The 23,593-nt window shown below is 35.9% G+C and overlaps 1 protein-coding gene across 2 annotated transcripts; it reads right to left on the reverse strand.

The window, feature by feature from the left end:
- Positions 1 to 5,876: 5,876 nt before the first annotated feature.
- Positions 5,877 to 12,720, reverse strand: slim (scruin like at the midline). Of its 2 annotated transcripts, none has more exons than XM_023170266.2 (4): positions 12,109 to 12,720; positions 11,648 to 11,859; positions 9,057 to 9,283; positions 5,877 to 6,316 (listed from the first exon to the last, which is right to left on the reverse strand). In XM_023170266.2, exons 1-4 carry the CDS (start codon positions 12,538 to 12,540, stop codon positions 5,889 to 5,891), a joined length of 1,299 nt encoding a protein of 432 aa, XP_023026034.2. In that variant the 5' UTR covers positions 12,541 to 12,720; the 3' UTR covers positions 5,877 to 5,888. The 2 variants fall into 2 exon arrangements, with proteins under 2 accessions (XP_023026034.2, XP_023026035.2); XM_023170267.2 differs by having other exon boundaries at positions 12,121 to 12,718.
- Between the last annotated feature and the right edge of the window lie 10,873 nt (positions 12,721 to 23,593).

The raw sequence follows: 23,593 nt of genomic DNA on the forward strand, positions 1-23,593 counted from the left end.
ACGATGCCAATTTGTACCCTGACTACTTTAGAAAAAGTATGCGCGCGCATGCTTGTGTTACCTTTGTGTCACACCGGTGTTCGCCGAAAACGTACGAACATTTTCAGCCGGTAGCTTGTACAGGGTTATTCACTATAAATTACCCACCGCTTATCATCGTTATTATTGCTTACAGAAAAAAAAGTTAAATGTAAAAGTTGTGAGGGAGATTTTCAAATTCTTTTGTCAACCATTTAGCGATATTGTACGAAGGCGAATTAATTGCTGAGACTATTGGTCGCATCGATTTTCCAGGTGATTTTGGATAAAGAAGATTATTTTGAGAGAGTCGACAGCTTAATTGAAAATGGTTCATATCAGAAATTACCACGAAATCCATTATCCAAGATGACCGCTAACGTAAAAGCCACATTGAAAAAATGCAAGACACTGATCACACCGATTTTAAAGAGGAGGCTACAACTTTCAAATCCCACAGTACCAAAGATATATTGTTTACCAAAAATACACATACCTACAACCTTGTTGTACAGATACAACTGATTACCTGACAAGCCATGATGGTTAAACCTCTGATGAAGTTGCGCCAGCGAAACGTCAGGAAGAAATTCCAAAAATCCACGGCTTTCAAACTCGAAAAGAAATGACACTGAAAACCTCAGCCGTGAAAGTCTAAACCATTGTGTCAGTGTGTAATGTATTATTTTCTATATCATTTAGTCGGTTTTGAAGTTCAATGATGCACTCCAGCTGTGTTTTAATTAGATCATTCAGTTCGGCTTCTCTCTGCACAGCTTCATCAGCAAAAAGCTTATTTTTTTCATTGATTTTTTGAATGTAACTGTTCAACATTACTGTATTTGCGGTTAAATATCAGCAAACACAGTTGTTACATTTACGTAAATATGACATAAAATTAATGGAACATGTTTATGTAATACACTTATGTAAATATTTCATTACATTTATAAGACACTTTTACCCCATATTTACATAAATAATTTATATGAATGTGACGTAGCTAATATGTAAAAACTTACGTCAATATGGTATATTAGGTTTCACTTAACTCCTATGTAAGGTTGTTACTTCAATATTACGTCCGCTCTGTGAGAGGCTAGAGTTTTTGAGACATTATTATCATGTGATACGTTGAGATTTGTGTTTTTGTTGATGAGTATTAAAAAAAAACTGTGAAGGCAGAGTTTGGTTTTTGAAGGATGCTTTTCCCACTTAATGATTCCAAGTTTTTCTGCGAGCGAGTTTTATAATTTGTTTATATTTACTCACTGAAATTATATAAAATATATGTGAAGTAATGACATCAATGTTACGTAAAAATCAGGATGTATTTGTGGCGGACATTTCGCCATAACAGGGATGTAAGTTTTACGTAACATAGTTACTGTTCTGTTTGCTGGTAATAAAGAAAATATCTTTTATTTTAAAGGATTTTATTTTCTGAACTGTGCCTGAAATCACATATTGGCTCGAAGTCGAGCTGCTCCATAAAAACAATAGTTTTTTTATAATTACAGTCGAGTAGCTAAACAGAGTGGTACTCGACAAATATACCAATATATAACAGTTACATAACACATAATATTATCAGTTATGTAACATTTATATCAATTTAACATAATTGTGTTTGCTGGGATCATTCACAGTTTGCTCCAATAAACTTTCTTCTTCTTTGTAACTAGTTACCAGATAACTTTCCCCACAGTCGCCACAAAGAATTAAGAAATCTTTCAATAAATAGTAGTCATTTTTCTTTTTTACTACGCAGCTCTTATGGAATACTTTAAAACATTTTTTGCAAATATAGTGGTCAGATAGGATACATCTTGTTTTGCAACATTCATAGTTAACCATTTTTATAAAATATATGCATATCTTCAAAATGAAGTTTCCTTTTTGATGATGAAGTTGCCAATCATATGGTCAGTGTGACTGGAAATTTAGGCAATTTTTCAAATTTACATCTACATTAATGAGAAACGATACTTGTACCTTTTGTTAAATAAATCCTACGGATTTTCCAAATCCAAGATAGCTCTATTCAAACTGAACGTTTTATCTTCTTGTTTGTTCCTTTATGCGGTTAGAACGCTTTAGTGCAGGTACTGCAGGTAAATTTACCTGTATTTGGGTTATATCAACATCACGTACAAGCCAAACAAGAAAACACAAACATTAAACAGCTATGAAAAAGAAGAAGACAAAAACTAAATGGAGTGTACAGTGTACAATGCTCGGACTGCAACAAATTCTATATCGGCCAAACCAATAAAAAACTGATCCAAAGGTACAACGAGCACAAATAGGCATACATAAACCCAATAACATATAAGTCAAACCTAGCAACACGCCATACAAAACAAACGTAACTTTTCCCCACCAGAGAACATTAAACAAGTCAATAAAGAAAACGGTATGGACATCTGGGAAAACTTAACATCCATAAATTTAAAAGTCATAATTCACTTATCGAGGTATAAATACAAACCAAAACACAAGACCTAACATTCAATATACTAAACATTACAATACACATTCCTAGAAACACTGAACCTAGAGAAAATCCAACACAAAGAATATTACTTGATGTAACTCACAATACAGGCAAATTTACCTGCAGTACCTGCACAAAGGTGTTCTAACCGTATAACAGAACAAACAAGAAGATAAAACGTTCAGTTTGAGTAGAGCCAAAAGATGATAGTGCAGCCAGCTATCGAAAGCACTCCTATATAATAAATAGAAGTTATAAAACTTCAAACCCTTTTTGTGACATATGTTAATATTAAAACACTGAAAATAAAGGGAAATGAATTGCATCATTCAAATATATATATAGTTACAGGACACTCTTTGCTGACTAGTTAGAAACAAAACTTAGGAACTATCTTTGGATGATCAGCAGAACGGAAGTGTACTTTTATAACACAAGTTATTCCAATATTTCGATAAAGTCATTATCAAGGAAGAGCTACCAAAAATGTGATGCAGTAATATGAATTTTGTTACAAAAAGGCTCAAACTTACTGTTGTCGAGGATGGCTGTGTCGAAAAGAATGTTACATTTAAATAGTTGAAACATGTCAATAAAATAAAACAAGTTATCATATTGAAAGAAAGTTTTGATTCCTCACTGATACAAAGAAGATTATTAAAATGTACTTAATAAAATCGTTATGGTTTGAAATTATAATTTACTGGTAAAATCCATGTGGTTGCAGACCACAGAGAGAGATAAAAAACAATTGACACTGACAGCTGTTCTGTGATTCAATTTGAAAGATCGTTCGTTTGTAAGTTTATGTTTCAGAGTGGAACAAAAGAGAAAAGTTATGGTGTAAGTGTGATCAGAGTCAACTGCTGTTTTGTGAGATTATTAATGAGAAAACCCAATGTCAGAAGCATACAAATTTATGAACTTTGAACATTTTATTAAAATAACGATAAAAATAAAATAAAAACAACAATAAAAATTAATTGGCGCTCTGGGGCGACTTCATTGATTCCAGTGGCGCATTTGCTTTTTCAGCTGCAGGAAAACCCGGAAAAACCTGCAGCACCACATCATCTGAAGATCTTGTTTTACCAATGTCCCCTCTTATAAAACAAAATGTAGGGTGTCTCCAATAAATTCAATGCATCGCCCGAACACTTCGCCAAGCAACGAAAGATCACCGTTCTACCTCTTTTTTGATAGAAAGAATTAGCATTGCTATTCAACGTGGCAATGCTGCTTCAGTACTTGGAACTATTCCTCCTTCACATAATTTTGATGAGATCATGCATTGCCCTAATTTCAGTACGGAACTGAAACCTCTTCGAAACAAGCCGAGATATGTGAACATTTATCAGTCTCCTATCAAGGTTAATTCACAAGTGAATGATCCACCTTCTTCTTTTTCAGTGCGATCAGTGGACTCAGGTTATTCTTGCCCCCCAAATATGAGTTGCAGTCCTCGTAGAACTGGTTCCCTTTCAATGAAAGAGCTTCATGAAGCAAGCGCTGACTCGATCCCTCTACGAAACCCTTCTTCACTTGGAAGGATCGATCGCAGCTTGAGAAATGGTTCTAATGGAGATTCTGTGAAACATGTTCTTCCTTACGAATCAGTAGATAGTTGTCTCGAAAATCTAGAGAAGAAAGTTGGATTGGATAATTTAGGAAACACTTGCTACATGAATAGCATTTTACAAGTGTTGTTCATGACGAAGAATTTCAAGAACGAAGTTTCAATGATGAACGAGAACGGGAATGTTTCCTACTTATTCATCAAACTCAAACACCTGTTCATGCAGCTGCAGTTTCGTAAGAAAGTATCATCTTTTCCTCCAACCGATTTCCTGGAGTCTTTGAAGTCCACTAGATACTTGTTAGGACAACAAGAGGATTGTTCCAAATTATTGTTGAATACTCTTCATGAGCAAAACAATAGCAAAATCAATACTCCTGACCGCTCTGGACTGAATGATTCCGTACTGCCCATCTCGTCTTGTGTTTGTAAATCTTTTGCAGGAAAAATCCTCACTTGTTTACTTTGTGGTAAATGTTCAAGAAGTTCCGAAAACGTATGTGAACTTATCTAGCTTTTCCTAATATGACTAATAACCAGTCTGTGCAAAGCTTATTGTTAAATTATCTGAAAATGGAATTTTTAATAGGTGATGGTCGACTGTATTGTTAAACATGCGCCAAACTAACTGACTGTTATAAGGAAACAAGTATATCTGAGGCACCAGTCAATCTAATAATAACACTGATGATTTTCAAACAACCTCTAACGGAAGCAAAAAAGTCTTTGGAAGGTTCGAAATAGATGAACATTTCAACCTAGCAGACCACTATTATAATATTTATGCAGTCATTGTTCACTGTGGTTCTGGCGTTGAATTTGGTCATTATTACGCCCTGGTCAAAGACGAAACGGACTGGTTTAAGTTTGACGATAGTCGTGTCACGAAGTGTTCTGGCGATGCATTGAATTTATTGGAGTTTCTGGAGACACCCTATATTTTGTTTTATAAGAGAGAGGACATTGTTAGCATATAAATTATTTATTAGAATGAAGTAAAACCCTGCCTTAGGGAAGTTGTATATTTGTTATGTTCTTTTCAAATTATTTAATATGAGTTACATCATTTTAATGATAAATTTTCATGTTTTTGAAATACATATATAACTTCCCTAAGGCAGGGTTTTACTTCATTCTAATAAATAATTGTATGCTTCTGACATTGGGTTTTCTCATTAATAATCTCACAAAACAGTTGACTCTGATGATCACACTTGCACCATAACTTTTCTCTTTTGTTCCACTCTGAAACATAAACTTACAAACGAACGATCTTTCAAATTGAATCACAGAACAGCTGTCAATGTCAATTGTTTTTCTCTCTCTGTGGTCTGCAACTACATGGATTTTACCAGTAAATTATAATTTCAAACCATAACGATTTTATTATGTAAATTTAAATAATCTTTCTTGTATCAGTGAGGAGTCAAAACTTTCTTTCAATCTGATAACTTGTTTTATTTTATTGACATGTTTCAACTATTTAAATGTAACATTATTTTCAGCCAACCTCACCAACAGTAAGTTTGAGCCTTTTTGTAACAAAATTCATATTATTGCATCACATTTTTTGTAGCTCTTGATAATGATAATAAACTTTATTATCGAAATATTAGAATAACTTGTGTTATAAAGGTACACTTCCGTTCTGCTGATCACCCAAAGATAGTTCCTAAGTTTTGTGTATATATATATATGATTTCCTACCAATTAGTAACGTCTACCTTCATCAATTCATATATTATATTTCTAATAATGGTTTCGCAACACTTGTATCAAAACACATTTACATGCACATTATTTATTAACGTTGCCTAATCTTAGCACAAAATGTCTTGGCAAACCAATATTTATCAAATCATTGCTGTCACATTCAGTGATGTGTGGACTGTAATGTAAAACAGCCTCCCAACAAATTTCACTCAGTTTTGGTATACACAGCCACGTAGAATATACAGCACTACTTCTCCTCACGTCATCTTCAATGCTGTAGTTACCCCCAAATACATAGAGCTTGCCCTCGGGAGTGACAGCGGTAGCATGAAAGTACGTAGGTTGAGGAAGTTGGCAGTTTGAGAAATATGTCCACTGGTACGTCTTCAGATCCAGTCTCCACAAATCATTGAAAATATTTTCACCGTCATGTCCCCCGGTTATAAATACCTGTACCCCGTGGTTGATTTCAACCTGAACCGCTCCGTGGCAGCGTCTAGGTTTTGGATAACCTGGAAATAATCAACTTTATGAAAATATTCAACATATTGAAAGTTTGCATGCTTATCAAGAATGTGGACAAAAAGGTGTTTGGAATAGGTGGAAGATTTATTTTTTAGACATAAAAAAATGAGCATAGAACACTAGATAGAACACACTGGAGTATTGAGAATATTTATTTATTTATCGGTCAAGTACACTACAGAATTATTATAAAATCCTAAATGGTACATCAAGAGAAAGTTTCTATTGTTGAAACCGGTCAAGCATTAGAATTCAGTTATGAACCCAACAAGTAAAATCCTCAATATAAACTATTGTAATTGCTTAAAAATAAATAACCTATTTATTTTTTATCAGTCCTATACACCACAAATTATTAATAAAATACCAAATGGAACATAAAAAAAGAAAAAATATTAAAAAGACAAATAAGCTTAAAGACAATCAACACTAATGAATAAATAAATTATAAAACAAAAACGTAACTATGTCAAGTACATTACAGAGTTGTAACAAAGTCTCAAATGTTACATCAATGTGCAAAGAAACCCTAGAGTCAAGTTATTACTCCATATTAAATAAAGGTATGCATTTTCATTTGTCAAATAGTGCATTAAGTTCAAATAAAAAAAAAAAAAAAAAAAAGGCATGTACGAATACTAGAATAAGTTATGATTATTAAAAGAAATAATGAACGACCATTCAGAAGTTTAATGAACAATCTCTTGATGAAGTCGTCTAATTGCCATTTTTTTGAATTTTAAATATGACAAATGAAAAAGATAAAGTTCTGAAAAGTATGTATTGAAATTTTTTTGAAGCCTACAACTTATTGCCATTGAGCCATAGTTAGTCTTGTGGAATCGCAACCCAAATGAAAAAAATGCGATTGCTTCTTAAGGATCTTGAGTTAATAGAAAGACAAAGGCCATCTAAAATAGCTGAACAATTGTAGTGGAAGTTTATTATTTAATGAAGGAATAGAACCATTGCAAGTTTACATCTGTCCTCAAGTGATAATAAATCTAATACAGACAGCCTCATTTGCGAGGTAAATCCAAATTAGGGTAGGCCAAGTTTCCAAATTATATATTTAGAGAAGCGATTTTGCACTTTTTCAAGCCTCTCTTAATGACAAGAATAAAGAGGACACCAAATTACACTATTATATTCCAAAATACTCCGAACCAGTGAAAAGTATAATGTCTTAATAGCATCATATTCTGTAATATGCCGGGTATTCCTTTTGATGAATCCGAGCATTCTGAATGCTTTATTACAGATATTATTGACATGATCAATAAAGCTTAGATCTTTGAAGAGTTGCATCATTAATGGAGTAGTTTCCAATGACAGACTGTCTTATTCTATGAAATCTCAACACATTACATTTCTTAAAGTTAACTTTTAGACAATTAGTATCACAGTAGGTACAAAAGCTATCTAGGTCATTCTGAATACATTCAATATCATTGGTAGATTGCACTGTTTTGAAAAACTTAAGGTCGTCCACATACAGAGATATATTACAGTGTTTAAACACTGCTTTAACATCATTAATAAAGAGTAGAAATAATATAGGACCAATGTGCGAACCTTGCGGAACCCCTAAAGTTACATGAATTGTTTCTGACACACTGTCCGCTATCCTCACATTCTGCGATCTACCGGAAAGGTAGGATTCAATAATTTTCAAGTATTTGCCCATTATTCCAAGATTATCAAGTTTTAAAATTAATAGTGCATGACAAACTGAATCGAAGGCTTTAGCAAGGTCCGTGTAGATAACATCAACTTTTAACCCTTGCTCAAGCTTATTTGTGATGAAGTTTTGATAGACAGCTAAATTGGTGGCAGTAGACCTGTTGTTCATCTATTATGACGTGTTTGAAATTATTGAATATCTCATCCGTAATTAAAGATTCAAATACTTTGGGAATACAAGACATTTTCGAGATACCCCTGTAATTCTAAATATCATTTCTGTTTCCCCTTTTGAATACTGGAGAAAGGAAAGATTTTTTCCAAACACCTGGAAAAATCCCTGTATCAAATGATCTCAAGAAGTATTTTAAGGGCATATGATAAACTGTGGCAGCAATTGGGTGTTACCCGTTAATGAATAAATAAATTAATAAATAAATGAAGGACTCGGGACAAATGAGTTTCCAAATCAAAATTCTGATTAAGGTTTCTTGAGTCTATACAAAAATTATTGTTTATGTAATTTGCAGTTTTCACTTCCATAGAATTTCAATATTTCTGCTGGGAATTGAAAGTGTTGGAAAACGCCCGAGTTTTATTTAAATTATTGGCAAGCTATCCAGCTCGCCCACGTCGTATGTTGCTGTTTTGTTACAGCGTATACTTCTTCCCATGTTTCCCCAACAAAAGTGATAGCTGTGTCATCAGCAAATAGAGTTATTGAAATCAGAAATTTTTAAAATGTTGTTCATATACAAGAGAAATAAGATGGGTCTCAATACAGTTCCTCTGGGTACACCCCGGGTAACTAGTAGTGGGTCGCTGAGAGTCAGTTACCTTGACAAATTATTGAAGTGTCAGAAATTATTCAATAGAGAAAAAGCAAGAGCAAAATAGTGCTTGCTTATCAGTATGAGTCAGTATAATCCTTGTTACATCATAATTTTTTCAGTTCAGAAGGAAACTTATTGACTTTTTGTAACGACAAAATGTTCTTGACTTGCTCAATGAAGCTATTAAAAACTAAACCTGAAATTGACTCACCTTTTCTACTATCCCTTAATGTATTCTGTCTGAACCAAACAGATGAATGTGTATCAAATGTAGGTATATATTCGAAACCATAGGCTTCATCAGTAGTGCCTCCACCAAACACATAGATATTTCGACCATCAAAGCCAACCTCGTGTCTATAACGTCCTTTCGGTTCATATTCCCCTCGCCCATTACATAGGTAAGTTACTTCCCAGTTCATGGTTTTCAAATTCAATCTGAAATACAATTTTACTTTATATTTATCCTTTACAGACAGACAGAAAGGACCCCGCAGAATTAAAAAAGGTAATTTTCCTGGGTTTGATCTGTTAAGTTACGGGAATGCCATCGGAAAACGAATCCATATGTTTATAGCTGCTAGAAATATGTTCATGGGAAATTGACATGTGGATCCGTTTCCAATGGCATTCCAGGACAGCTTCCCAACTTTCTGCTGATGCAGTTGTCTGTTTTAAAGAAGGGTTAAACCACCTACATCTACTTAAAAACTTGGCAAGCTAACTTGGGTGTCACACCAATAGATGGTGCTACTTATGTTTCGCTTGCATCTACGCAGTTATTTTTAACAAGTACTCTTCTTGGTTCTTGACGTTTTGTACTGGACTTCCACACGTACACCTTGAAAAAGGAAGTACCGTTACACGCGGTAATCCGGGGAATCCCGGAGAACGTCGAAGAGTCCGACGTTACTGTAGACCTGGAAAAGCAAGGTTATACGGTGTTAGAATGCCACCTAATGACTTCGCGGAGGGACCGAAAAATTCTGCCATTGTTCTTGGTCAAAGTCCCCAAAGAACAAGAAAAGATCTTCGCACTGAGAACGTCGTTAATTTGATAGTGCGGGTGGAACCGCAAAGAATCAACAAGAAGACAATGACACAGTACCACAGGTGTTACGTGGTACTGTGTCTTAAAGTCTTACAAGAGAAGGAAATCGAGTTTCGGAAAGTGAATTGACTGGAAACCTGTATTTCATAAATTTTGAATTGCTTGACGACAGTTATATGGCCAGTCTGTCCATGGAAAATCAAGTTTTGTTACACCGGATGATGATAACAAACCTTGATTTTCCATGGACAGACTGGCCATATAACTGTCATTCATCTAGATATGCAATCAATGGAATATGCGAGGTTTGCCTAAAGGGGAAACAAACTAGATTACCATTCCCACAATTGGAAGAAGGGGGAAAAACAACAAGAATTATTGAAACCGTTTCAACAGATGTGTGTGGTCCAATTAATCCCACAACTTATGACGGTAAGATATATTTTATAACCTTCATTGACCATTTTTCTCATTTTGGGGTTTGCTATTTGATGGAAACACGAACAGAAGTTTTTGAACATTTTGGAAACTATGTTGAAATGTTTAAGGCTAAATTTGGAACTAGAATAGAAAAGGTCAGATGTGATAATGCCCTGGACTATTCATCAAAAGAATTCAAACATTTTTACTTGAAGAGGGGCATTAAAATTCAGAACAAAATGAGTTGGCTGAGAGGTACAATAGATCAATCATGGAGAAAGCTCGTTGTTTGATTTTTTATTCCAATTTGAGTGAAACATTATGGGGAGAAGCTATGAGAAATGTCGTATACCTATTGAATAGATTGGAAACGAGAACATTGAAAGATAAAAAAAATGCCTGCAGAAATTTGGAATAATGAAAAACCTATTCTAGATAAAAATTGCAAACAAAATTGGATTCACACTGTAAAAAGATGATAATGATAGGATATGTGGAAAACGGATACAGGCTATGGGATGATCAAGAAAAGAAAGTAATTCACGAAAGAAATATAATATTTGATGAAAGGAAGAAAGAGTCAGGTATTTATATTGAAAATGAACCCAGAGAACAAGAAAAAGAACTGGAACAAAACAATAAGGAAAAACAAATAAAAGAGGGTGAACAGAAAGAGGAAGATGAGCAAATACAACCAGAAACAAACGGGAGAAAGAAAAGTATAACAAATACCAGGCTACCTGGTTATCTCAAGGATTATGTAATGAATTCAGATTCTGAGGATGATTGTATGTATGCAGCTCTGTCAGTGGCTATTCTCCTATCCGATGTGCAAAAAAGCTATTCAGAAGAAAACTGTTGGTGATAAAGTTAAAAAAAAAGCAAGGCTGGCGGCTTGGGGTTTGAAGCAAAGTATTCCAGATGATAATGTTTATGCACCTGTTGCAAAAATGTGCAGTATTCAAATATTATTGTCTATGTATGTGGAGTATGATTTATATGTAAGTCAGTTTGATGTAAAATCTGCCTTTTCAAATGGAATTCTAAAAGATCCAGTATATATGCAGGAACCCGAAGGCCTGAATGAGTTAACTTAAATCGAGAATACAATTTAACTGTACTATAACTTGGATCCATGTAGACCTGCGCTACATCGATCTTCAACCGATCACTACTATAAATCAAATGCGATGTTTTTGAAACACTCAATATAGGAGTGTTGAAGCGTAAATTCGTCATCTGCGCCTGTCACAGCCGGTAACAAAATCAAAAAACTCTACTGAACGAATGGAGAACCATCATCAACTCACTTTCTCACTTTCATGACTTACCTATGAATATCACATGTATATGATAGTCCTGTTGTACCGCCAATGGTATACAAGTAATCATTGTGCAAAACAACAGCCTGTCCATATAACGGCAAAGGTAGCTGTCCTGTAGTATGCACTTCGACCATTAAACCATTTGGTTCAGTTACTTTACAAACATAAAGTTGGTTGCTGGACCTGATTCCAAATGGTGAACCTGTTCCTCCATAAACCTGGAATGAAAAATTCAGTTGAGAGTCATTATTCCCACTTCACTGAAACTTCAGCAGTGCTATTCTGCTAATTTTATAACCTTACTATTGAGAGTAGCAAGTTGTAGCCCTCTATAATTTATTAAGTACACTGTGATCCGAGAGGATCACAACTGTCAAGGTTAATGTCCTCACTATATATCACCCCTTCAATGACCATATCCCATATGTTGTTGTTTTAATAAAGCCCCGAAAACCAATAAATCTTACGCAAATATATACCATCAAGATATTCCCATGTAGAATGAGTGCATTAGATGCTAATTCCATGGGAAGCGATTCACTGTTTCTGAATCTTGTCCATCTCTTGGAAGCAAAGTTGAATTTCCATAATTCTTGGAACAGAGGAAAAGATTGTACCCAGAAGTCATCGTCGTCATTTTGCTCAACTTCGCCCCTTACTAACGGGTTATAACCTCCAAACGAATAGAAGTTGGAAGAGTCTGCTCCAATTCTGTGTCCACTACGAGGAACGGGTTGTTTGGAACCTGCGCTAGGTATGATCTTATCGAACTGAAAGGCCTTAAAAGTATATAAAAATTGATCACTGTCGCTACCTACACCACTGCACATTTTGAGGATGATCATAAAAATCACACGGAATACTTTTTTCAAAAACGTTGAGACACATTTAGAAAACATTCATTATAGCTCTTTGCAACGCGGATTCTTGAAAATAAATTCATTTTGTGAAGAAACAGGTCGTTGCACAATAATTTCAAATTTTCTGAAGGTTACCCACTTTAAACTAACAGCCCGAAACCTTGAAACATCAAATCATTCATACACTTAAAAAAATTCAAAATAAAAATTTACAGACTACAGCCAGCACAGCATAAAAGATAGAAGGGAATAGGTACTGGTAAGGATTTACCATTTAACCCAAAAAAGTTACCCTGAAATAACATTACATTAAGATGGCGCTGTTATACTGAAATACCATTGTTACAAATAGTAAAGTTTTTAGATAACTTCCCGAGACGTAATGTATTCCTTTCCTTACATTACTTTCAAACAGCTGTATGAGACTGTCCTCATTACTGACAAATGAAATAGTCAACTCCAAAATACCTTACCGAAAAAACATCTGTCAAGAGGCCTTTGACATTGAGAGCTTGAGGAGTTGAATTTTATGACATTCTGTGTATTAACTGCTGCAAAATAAAATAATGGGTTTGTTTCAATATCAGGAAAACACTGAGTACCGTTTATAATTGTTGAAATAATTTGAATCGATTGATCATGGCATTTTTGAATAACATTTAGAATAGTTTTATTTGGTTCGTGTTTGAATAAAAATAATTTTGTCAATCAGCAAAGATTGGAAAGTACTGGATTTCGTAAGCTCACCACAGTATTACAGAATACCTTAGATCTGGTGGCACTTTGATGATGTTGAGGGGTTAATATTATGTGACCTATATTCTGTGTTCGAGGTGTTTCATGTAATTTTTAGCAGTGAATTCAAATCATATGAATAACTCGATTGCAGTTGAGAAGTTATTACGATAGCTTCTCGGCAGGTTGTAGGGTCAATATTTCAACAATTCAACCATGTTCAGTTTCACTAACCACTCGACGAAACTTTTAGGTTGCTTACCTCAAGGTTTTCAAAAAGTTCATGGCTCCTGTTCCGTGCTGAGTGTCTTTTCTGTAAGGTATTTTGTGACATCTTTCATAACTTTACAGTAATGTTGTTCTATACACAAATGCTTATTGCATGACAGGAGTTTTGACCCGATTAAAATGGGTAGTTTATCTGTCAAAATCCCTTTAACCTTTGAGCGGCAAATTTTAAATTCTCATCGAAAACAAAACGGGCTTCATAACCTAAATTTGTTCGATATAATTTTCAGCAAATGGAAACCGGGGAAAAGAGGTGAAATAGTATATTATTAAATTCACTTCTGAAGCATTATTGGGAATAATATTAGGTATCATTTATCATTGCAATACTTACTTGTGATGCACTGTTTGGAACCTTTGGTGTAGTAATGAATATTACTGGAGTTTTATCACATCACCAAACCGTTATTTTCAACACCTCGACACGTGTTTCGATCACCAAGAGTAGTCGCATCTTCAAGACGAATATTAAACAGTTTAATCATGCTTCAATAACTAGTTGAAAAGTATAATTGTTAGATGTTAGTTGAATTTGATGAACCTCATAAACGAAAAGTGAAAGTGTTCGTTGTCCTGATTTCTGTACCTACTGGTAGCATAAAGTGATATTAAAAAATATTTGTGAAGAACAGGTAGGTACATTTGGTCAAAGTTCCGTTTGGAAAATCATCAACAAGTGATTTGAGTAGAGAAAAAATGCGGCTTTAAACTTGCCTGATTCTGTTGCAAGAAAATACTTATTCAATATCTGATAATATACCGCCAACGAAGTATCAAAGCAATCTGACAATTAAGAAAAGCGGGGCATCCATGGGACGACTCATTAAAATTTTTGTACCTACTTGGTTAATCGGTTGACTCTTATTTTGTAGTAGAATGGGATGTTACTAATGATTTTCAGATCGTATATGACGATAACGAATCTAATTCTGAAATCAAGTATTTAATTAAATATGACATTTCAATATCTCTTTCAAAATAGAATTTCAATAACAATTTCAAAAGATTGCCACTTTTTGGCGATACCTTTTTTGAAAGTATAACTGTGAAAGTATTATTTGAGTTAATATACATAACACATGAAAACAGTAAAGTTTTCCTGATTGCTGTATTGAAAAAGAACGATTTATACAACTTTTTACAGGTTTTATTTCTATATTTCATAATATAATATTAGGTCGTAGATATTAAAAAAAAAAAGTGTTGTGCATTTTGTATAATCGAATCAATGAAATATTACTAGGAAAATATGTTGTATTGAAATACCGAAATATTAATTTTCACATTTTTCCATATGAAAACTATATGGAAATTAATAATATTAGCCCCACCTAATTAGAAAATAGATATTAATCAGGTAACAAAAGAAGCAAAGTTACTACCCATTATTTTGTTTCCAGGTAACACTCTGATTGGTGAAAGGTAATTTAGTCGACCGTCCGACCATAATGGATGTAATATAATATAAATGTGAGAAATTTAACTATTATATTTAATTAGTGCTGTTTACGTGTGGTTAGTGAACTTGATTGTTTTATTGTCAAATTTATTTACTAGTTGAGAAAGATGGATACCTACAAATATTTGGATGAAAAACGAAATCTTCAGCCAAGTTTTGAAGACGAGATTTCAAAAATGGACCATGTCATAATGTCATCTATTAAGTCAGCGAAGGGAGGGAATATGAAAACTTCAAGTAAAAAGTTGAATAAAAAGTCTTCAGATCCAAAAGAAGAATTCCCCGTCCGTGATGGTGTAATAGGAAATAAGTTGAATTCACTCTTCTCGTCCGGTTCTGAAGCAGAAAAACGAAAGAAGGAACTGAACAAAGGACATGGATGTCAGCAAAATAGTGACTTCGTACGCCGGGAGGCGGAACATAGTCGAGTTTTGAAAGAAGATTCAAAAGAAGGCAAACCAAACTTTAGAAAACAGGATCCCAAGAACCTGGAAGGAAGAGGAGCTGTAGTGGAGTTGAAACGATCTGTTTCTCTAGGAGCAAGCAAACATCGTGGAAAAGATATTGGGAGAAAACGGGAATTGCAGCAGAGGACAGAAATCAAACACCTGGAAAAGGGAAGTGGTCGACGTCAGAAAATAGAAGTTGGATTATCACTTTCTTCTGCACCCAAAGCAAAATCAACATCCGAGAAAGAAGCAGACCGTGGGGCAGAAATGAAAAAAAAGTTGAGGAGGCTTTTTTCCCCTGAACCAGAAGAAGGAAATGGGGCAGATGTAGTGAAAGAATATCAGTTACAGCGGACGGCAAAGAATAGACACCAGCATGAGAATAGTGGTCGGCTTGAATATACAAAGGTTCGACCATCAATTTCTTTCGCAACTAAGAAGTCCATGCATGAGTACATGCTATCTTGTAAGACGGGCAAAGAATCGTCTGAAACAAAAGAACGGGGCCATGATGCTGGAAAAGAGCTTTTGGGTCCTGAGCCAGAGAAGGATAACGGACGTGAATTTCGGAAAGATACGGAAAGTAGTCGACTTGAAGATGTCACAGATGAGTCATCAATTCCCACTGAACCGGAGATGCCCATGCATGAAGCCAAATCAAATGTGTTTGATGAACAGTCTGAACCAAAAGGACGAGTCACAGATGATGGATTGACCGAAAGGTTGAGGAGGCTTTATGGTACTAAACCAGGGGAGAAGGGAGGTGAATTTCAACGAGACACAGATGATGGATTGATGGAGAGGTGGAAAAGGCTTTATGGTCCGGAGGAGGAAGACACAGATGCTGGATTGATCGACAGGTTGAAAAAGCTATATGGTACTCAACCCAAGAAGAATTATAAGGAGGAAAGACGTGCATTTCAGCAAACCACGGATACTGGATTGATCGACAAGTTGAAAATTTATGAAGAGAACACACATGACACGGAAAAGTTAAAAGTCACAGAAGAGATAGATGATAGAAGAGTAACCGATGAGTTATTAATTTCTGCTGCACCTGCGAAACGCCTAGAAGAAGCCAAATCAAGTTTTGAAGATGAACTTTCTAAAATGGATCATTTTATAATAACATCCAGCAAAACAGTGAGCCGTGGCGGACGCAATGGAATCGGATCAAATCTTAAGAAAGACGCGAGAGATCATGTTGGTGTTATGAACCAAAGAATGAAAATTGACGATTTAAAAGTACAAGGAATTAAGCAAAGGAATGGAATTCATAAAATAGATGACAGATGGATGTGTGAATCAGTACGACGGAAGAGGTATTTGATCCAACAGGGATTTGATGATGAGCCTCCTAGAAAAGTGCCGCGTATCAGTATACCGGCCGAGGAATAGAAAATTGCACTACTAGTGAGACCAGGTGCACATCAACCATTTGATAGGAATCATCGAGGAAACCGGAGATAGACGATATAAGGGAAGTAAAAAAAGGTAGTACGAGAGCATGTAAAAAATGACAAATCGAGAATAATACGAGGATATTAGCAAAGGATTAAAATTTTCAAAATGGAAGACATATGGGTGTGTGAATCAGTGCGACAGAAGAGAAACTTGTGTTTTTCCGTTTCTTTTACAATAAATATTCAATTAGGTTCTTAAGTAGTTCTTTTATTTTGATGAATGAATAGGTGAAACAGCATTTTTTTTGAGTCGATGCCAAAAAGCCCTATTTTTCTTATTAAAGAACAGTGCTGGTACGCATATTTGCGTACCAGCACTGTTGAGTGCTGGTACGCAAATATGCTTCTTGCAAAGTATAATTGTTAAGTGTAAGTTGAGTTTGATGACCCTTATACACGAAAAGTAAAGTTCTCCTAATTTCTGCACTGTTGGCATCATATGACATCGAAAAAGATTTGTAAAGAACAGGTATATTTCCAAAAACCATCAACAAGTGATTTGAGTAGAGAAAAATGCAATACGGTGGTTCTACGGCTTTAAAATTGCATGAATTGAATTCATGTTCGTTCGCAGTGAGTAGACGTGTTTATTGTAGCTCCGGTTTATTGCTATCATAAAGTGGGATTTACTGAACGAGAAAAAAGTTAACTGAAGAATATAACTAAAGAAATAACAAAAGAAATTCTCATGGAATTTATGAGTGATGATGTTTTTCTTGACGCCATCGCAAAAAAGGTAGCTGAAAAATTAAACCAGCAAATTGATTTCGAAAATATTCGATATACAGGGTGAGAATGAAGGGTTATCCAAAAAAGTTGAAGACTTGGAACAAAAGCTGAGGCTGGATCAATTACGATTTTATGGTGTACCAGAAACCGATAACGGAAATTTAAAAGCAAATCTTGAAAATATATTTTCATCTAAGTTAGCAATAAGTGATCCAAATATAAAACAATGCTATCGAATTGGTAAAAGTCAGGGCAAGTCCAAACCCAGGCCTGTTATTATAAAGTTTGGGAGCGTTCAAAATAGAAATGCAGTATTTTCCGTGAAAAGACAGCTCAAAGGGATCAATATGGTGCTAGCTGAAGATCTAATCAAACGTAGAATGGATAAGCTGGGAAAGAATAACGTTTGGACGAACAATGGACACCTGTTTACTGTGGTTGATTGAAAGAGAAGTCTACTGAAATCAGAAGAAACTATACTAAATTTATGTAAACAGCCGGATTCACACATTGGAAATATTTTTCTTTTCTATTTCAAAGGAATATTGTTTGTTATTTAATATATACATATTATTAATTTTTTTTCAATTTATATGAGGGAGATATCTGTTCCATTCAATACTAGGTCCTTGTTTGGCCATTTTGCCGAATTCAAATCCCTTTAATTAAAAGAGGAATTCGATATTATTGGAGTATCATATAACATCTGACCAATATGCTGAATATTAAGGGATATACATTCGTAAAGACAGAGGTTCAAGAGGTGGAGGCGTTGGTATGTATCTTAAAAATATCTTCAAATTTGAAATTTTGGAATATCAATCGTGTGACTATCTGGAACAAATTTGTGTTCAATTTTAATTTAACAAGGAAATTTATAGTCTATCCATTCCCAATTAGAACGGCATTAAAAATAAGAGCACTACGAGGGGCGTTCATAATCAGTGCCCGGCAAATGGGAAATGTATATACTACCAGTGCTTTTATGTTCAAAGCGTCCCTGGTACAGTCATAAACATTTCTTGCTTGTGGCCCCTAGTCGGCCAGATAGCTAGTAAACGTGCTATCAAATGTAGACTGGAATAAAGGCTCGGCTAGCTGGACTGGCTGAATACTGATTTTTTGTCCGTTTCACAATATTTCTTTATCAGTGCCGTGTGTTCGTGGGGTTAGGTTAAGTAGTGAGTGGTTTTGCAAACCAATTTTTTTAAACTTTTTCTAGAGATCAATTACCCTAACAGCAAACTGATATTTTTGCACTCGATGCGCGTTTCGTTAACAAGGTTAGCATCTTCAGGAGAAGCAAATTGATAATGATTAATTTGTCCGCTTTTTAATCTATTGTTGACAAATTAATTTGCAGGTAGTGGTTCCACTAGATAATTACCGAAACATCAATTAGTATAATCATCATTTAACAAACAAAGTCCACATCGTACCAAAAAATTCAGGTATATAAACAGCTAACCCTTGTCTTCAGATTCGGTATCAATTTGCTTCTCCTGAAGATACTAACCTTGTTAGCGAAACGCGAATTATATTTCTCGTTCACACAAAAGGGTTTTTAAAAACTTTTTATTTGAACAGAGTAACAACTAATAACTATGAAATATAAGTACTGGCTATTACAAATCAATTGAACCTATTTATACATAAATTATTGCCGACTTTGCAGATATCAGCAAAATAATTGATGTCGACTTCGGGTCATCGAACAATATCCTGCTGATGTAAGAGGTTATCGAACTGTAACTTCTCCATCCCCTGGGGAAGTCTTGTAAGGGACGAACAAGACTGAAGATGATGCTTCGTGTTCGGGAACTGGTGGATCATCATTGGATGGTTCTTTCTTCGTTTGCCTTTTCAATCTGTAAATTACGTATAGAATGAAGATGGTGATTGAAATGTAAATGGGAGTCATCCAGAAATGGCTATTATCAGATTGTCTGGTTTCTTCTGGGATGAGTTGTAACCTCTCTTCTTCTAGGGTCAGATGTTGTAGTTTATCCAGGGGAATCTTATCTAATTTCAATGGTTTGAATTTCAGCGAGGAATTGATGTGAGCTGTCTTGATATTTGGTAAAGTGAGGGGTTCGTCTAATATGACACTTTTGGAGTTTATGAAGGCTTCGTTGTTGGTTTTGAATTCACAACCTGGTGGAAGTTTTATCAGATGCACTCCTTCCAGAACCATAACTTTCGTACTGGAACAATGTGTAGATATCTTCGTGGATGGGTTGAAGATCGTAGTAGTGGATGAAGTCGTGGGTACTAGTCTTGATCTTTGCTTGTCCCATCTTGAGGGGAAGTAGTCCTGGATTTGTCTTGAGGTTCTGGATTTCGATCTCCTGTCCTCTCGTCAGATGAAGACTGTAAAGGGACGAAGAATTTAGTAATCTTATTAGGCAAATGTCTTATATTTTTCTTATGGACGTTTGCATTTTCTGTCTCGACAGTTACTGTTTGGTCTTTTTGGATGGATTTTGGGAGGAAGGGTGGTAGCAGTTTGTTTCTTTTCACTGTTTTTCTTGTGTACACCTTGGTGCAGGGTTTGTAGGTAATAGGAGTTTCTCTTTTCTTGTTTCTCTTCTCTATGATATTTGTTTTCTGTTTCTGTAAATCTTCGTTGATTTTCCTATATATTTCCTTCGTTTTTTCCCTGTGTTGTTGGACGTAGTTGTTAATCAAGGCTCGTCTTATGTCGATATCGAATGGGTCTTGACTATTGAGATGTCCGTTCAGAATGTCCATAGGTTTCTGTCTTGTTGCTGAATGGATAGAGTTGTTGTATCCTAGGATGGCATAGAGCATCTGTTCTTTGATGTCTCTTTTCTTATGCGTATCTCTCAATATTCTCAAGTGCTCGATCAATGTGGAATGGAATCTTTCGACTATCCCGTTTGACTGAGGGTTTTCTGGAGTGGTATAGTGAATGTTGACTTTATGTGTGTCAACAAATTCTTGGATCAGTCCATTTTTGAATTCCGTTCCATTATCAGTGACGATCATATGTGGTATTCCATGATGGTTGATGAATACTAAGAGAGCATTGAGAGTGTTGATAGCATTACATCCCTCTATTGGATACGCCTGGCCATATTTTGAAAATGCATCCACAATCGTCAGGAATTTTTGTCCAGCAGCCTGAAAGGTATCCATGTGAATTATTTCAAGAGGCTTCGTTGGGGTAGGTGTCAGCATGAACTTTGGCTTCTCTGGTCTTCGATCATACTTGTTGATTTGACAAGTTTCGCATAAGTTGATAGCTTCTTCGATATCCTTTTTTATATTGGGCCAATAATACAATCTTTTGATCCGAGTTTCCGTTTCGGTGATTCCTCTATGGTTTGTTTTTCCTTCATGATGCTGCTTGATTATTTCTTTTTGTCTAGCTGAGCAACTGACATCTTCCAAAAGGCGGTTGCATTTTATGATATCGAAAGAGGAATTCTTGAATGTCTCTCTCAAGATTCTGCACATGCTGGGGTAGAGTTCTTCATCTTCGAACATCAAAGCGTATTTCTTTCCCGGGCTGATATATTCTTTGAAAAAGTTAAAAACATTTTCGTCCATATTGTCGTTTCCCAATTGAGCATAGTATCTTCTTTTATTCGGGAATATTTCTTCTATCACCGTTCTTGCTGGGTTATAGCTTACTTGTTTGAAGATGACTTGGTTATTGAAGACATTGAGAGGTTTCTCTGATATTGGTATTTCTAATATTGGACTTTCTCTGGCTGTATGGTTGGTGATGCCACTAGTATCTTCGTCTGGGGTAATTTCCGGGTTCAGGTTCACGCATTCCTTGTCTCCTTCGGTTGGGGGTTCATTCTGAATTTCTTGTTCTTGCAGTATGGGGTCTTTATCTTCAGGAAAATGGTGATGAAAGCAATCTTTAAACAGATCGTTGATGATGTCATCTGCAGACTCAGGAACTTCTGATGGAGGATGGTTGAATAGAGATGCCTTGTCGTCGTCGTAGTTTGCTTCATGGAGCTCCTTTGTATGTATCTCTATTCTGGAGAGCGCATCGGCGTTGGTATTGCTTGTGCCTTTTTTGTAGACCACTTACATACTCTTCTAGCTTCAGGCGCCATCGGACCAGTTTTGAGTTTGAATCCTTCAAGGAGAAGAGCCACTGGAGAGGACGGTGATCTGACAGAATTTTGAATTTTCTGCCGAAAAGATACGGTCGGAAATATTTGGTGGCCCAAACTATTGCTAGCATTTCCTTTTCGATGGTAGAGTACTTCATTTCAGTTTCGTTCAGGGTCCTGGATGCATAAGCTATTGGCTTGTCTTTTCCTATGGGTCCTTGGGACAGAACGGCTCCTATGGCGAAATTGCTGGCATCTGTGGTCAGATTAAAGGGCTTTGTGAAGTCCGGATACTGTAGTAGTGGTTCATTGGTAAGCAGGTTTTTACAAGTTTGAACACATTTTAGGAATTCTGGCGTATGCTCTATATGGGCATCTTTCTTGAGACAGGAGGTTAACGGTTTGGTAGTCTTGGCGAAGTCCTTGATGAACTTCCTGTAGTACCCTAGAAGTCCTAGGAATCCTCTGATTTCTTTGACAGTTCGAGGTACAGGATAATCCATGATTGCTTTGACTTTTGCTGGGTTTGGTTTTATCCCATTTGGAGTGACGATGTGTCCTAGAAAGCTGACTTCTTTTTTCAGGAATTCGCACTTGTCTACTTGTATTTTGAAACCAGTTTCTCGTAGACGTTGGAAAACTTTTGTGAGGTTGACCATATGCTCCTGCAGAGATGTAGAGAAGATGATTATGTCATCCATATAAACCAAGCAGATAGTCCCTTGTAGACCCTTTAGGACATTGTCCATAACCCTTTGAAAGGTCGCTGGAGCATTTTTCAGTCCAAACGGCATACGTAGGTACTCGTAGTGTCCGTTTTCGACATTGAATGCGGTCTTAGGGATGTCCTCCTCTGCCATCTCTATTTGGTGAAATCCGCTTGCCAAATCCAGGGTAGTGAAATATTGACACCTTCCCAGTTTGTCGAGGATGTCAGAAATGTTCGGAATAGGGTAGCGGTCGTCGATTGTCTTCTCGTTGACTTTGCGGAAATCCACAACGATACGCCATTTTGCTTTTCCAGAGGCGTCCAGTTTTTTTGGAACGACCCAAATTGGTGAGGACCAGGGAGATTGGCTAGGTCTGATGATTCCTTGGTCCAATAACGAAGTTATTTGCTTCTTGACTTCTTCCTTGTGTACATACGGATATCGGTATGATTTTGTGTAGACTGGGATTTCGTCTCTGGTTTTTATATGGTGTTTGACCTGATTGGTGAATGTGAGTGAGGAATCTGGATGGTGAAAAATATCAGCATATCTTCTGCATAATTTTCTGATATGCATCTCCTCTTCTGGATTCAGGTGGTCTGTTCTGATTAGATCATCTATGTTGTTGATTGGGTCTCTGTTTCCTGATGGGATTATGTCAGCAGAATAGATATGATGCTTTCGAAGATTTATTGGGCTGCTGCATACTGGTTCGGCTAGAACGATTTGGAGTTTATCTGGACTGAAGTTGACAATTTCCGTCCAGGCTAGATGATCACGGGCATCAGTGAGAGCTTCACGGATGTAAGCGCCTTGCAGTTTCTGTCTTGGTATCATGATAGTTCCATTCTTCTCCTTCACCGGTAGTCGTACTTGGGTCACGCTGTCTGGCTCCAATTGAATAGAGTAGAACTGGGTCTTATTGGTTTCGTAGTACTGGATTGGGAGAGAGGAGTATTCGGTTAAAAGGGAGGATTCAGGAAAATTCAGTTCAGCTTTGAGAAATTTCAGGTTGTCGAGTCCAATGAGGCCATCAAAAGTTTTGTGGAATTTGAAGAGGTAGAATTTCAGAATGCCGTTTGAGTTAAACTCAGGAAATATGGGGATTTCTGCACTGTAATCTTGAGAATAGTTTTGGAAAATGGAAGTGACGACGAAGGGA

Source organism: Leptinotarsa decemlineata, unplaced genomic scaffold (genome assembly GCF_025532065.1).
Source record: "Leptinotarsa decemlineata unplaced genomic scaffold, Ldec_3_MD MMD2_P_RNA_scaffold_7, whole genome shotgun sequence".
NCBI lineage: Eukaryota > Metazoa > Arthropoda > Insecta > Coleoptera > Chrysomelidae > Leptinotarsa > Leptinotarsa decemlineata.

Excerpts from the sequence above, each read along its gene's own strand:
- slim (XM_023170266.2), bottom strand. The coding sequence starts at position 12,540 with ATGTTTTCTAAATGTGTCTCAACGTTTTTGAAAAAAGTATTCCGTGTG. Across the intron at positions 11,860-12,108 it reads TCTTGATGGTATATATTTGC|GTTTATGGAGGAACAGGTTC; the intron begins GTAAGATTTATT and ends TTTTCATTCCAG. Across the intron at positions 6,317-9,056 it reads ATTAAGGGATAGTAGAAAAG|GTTATCCAAAACCTAGACGC; the intron begins GTGAGTCAATTT and ends GATTATTTCCAG.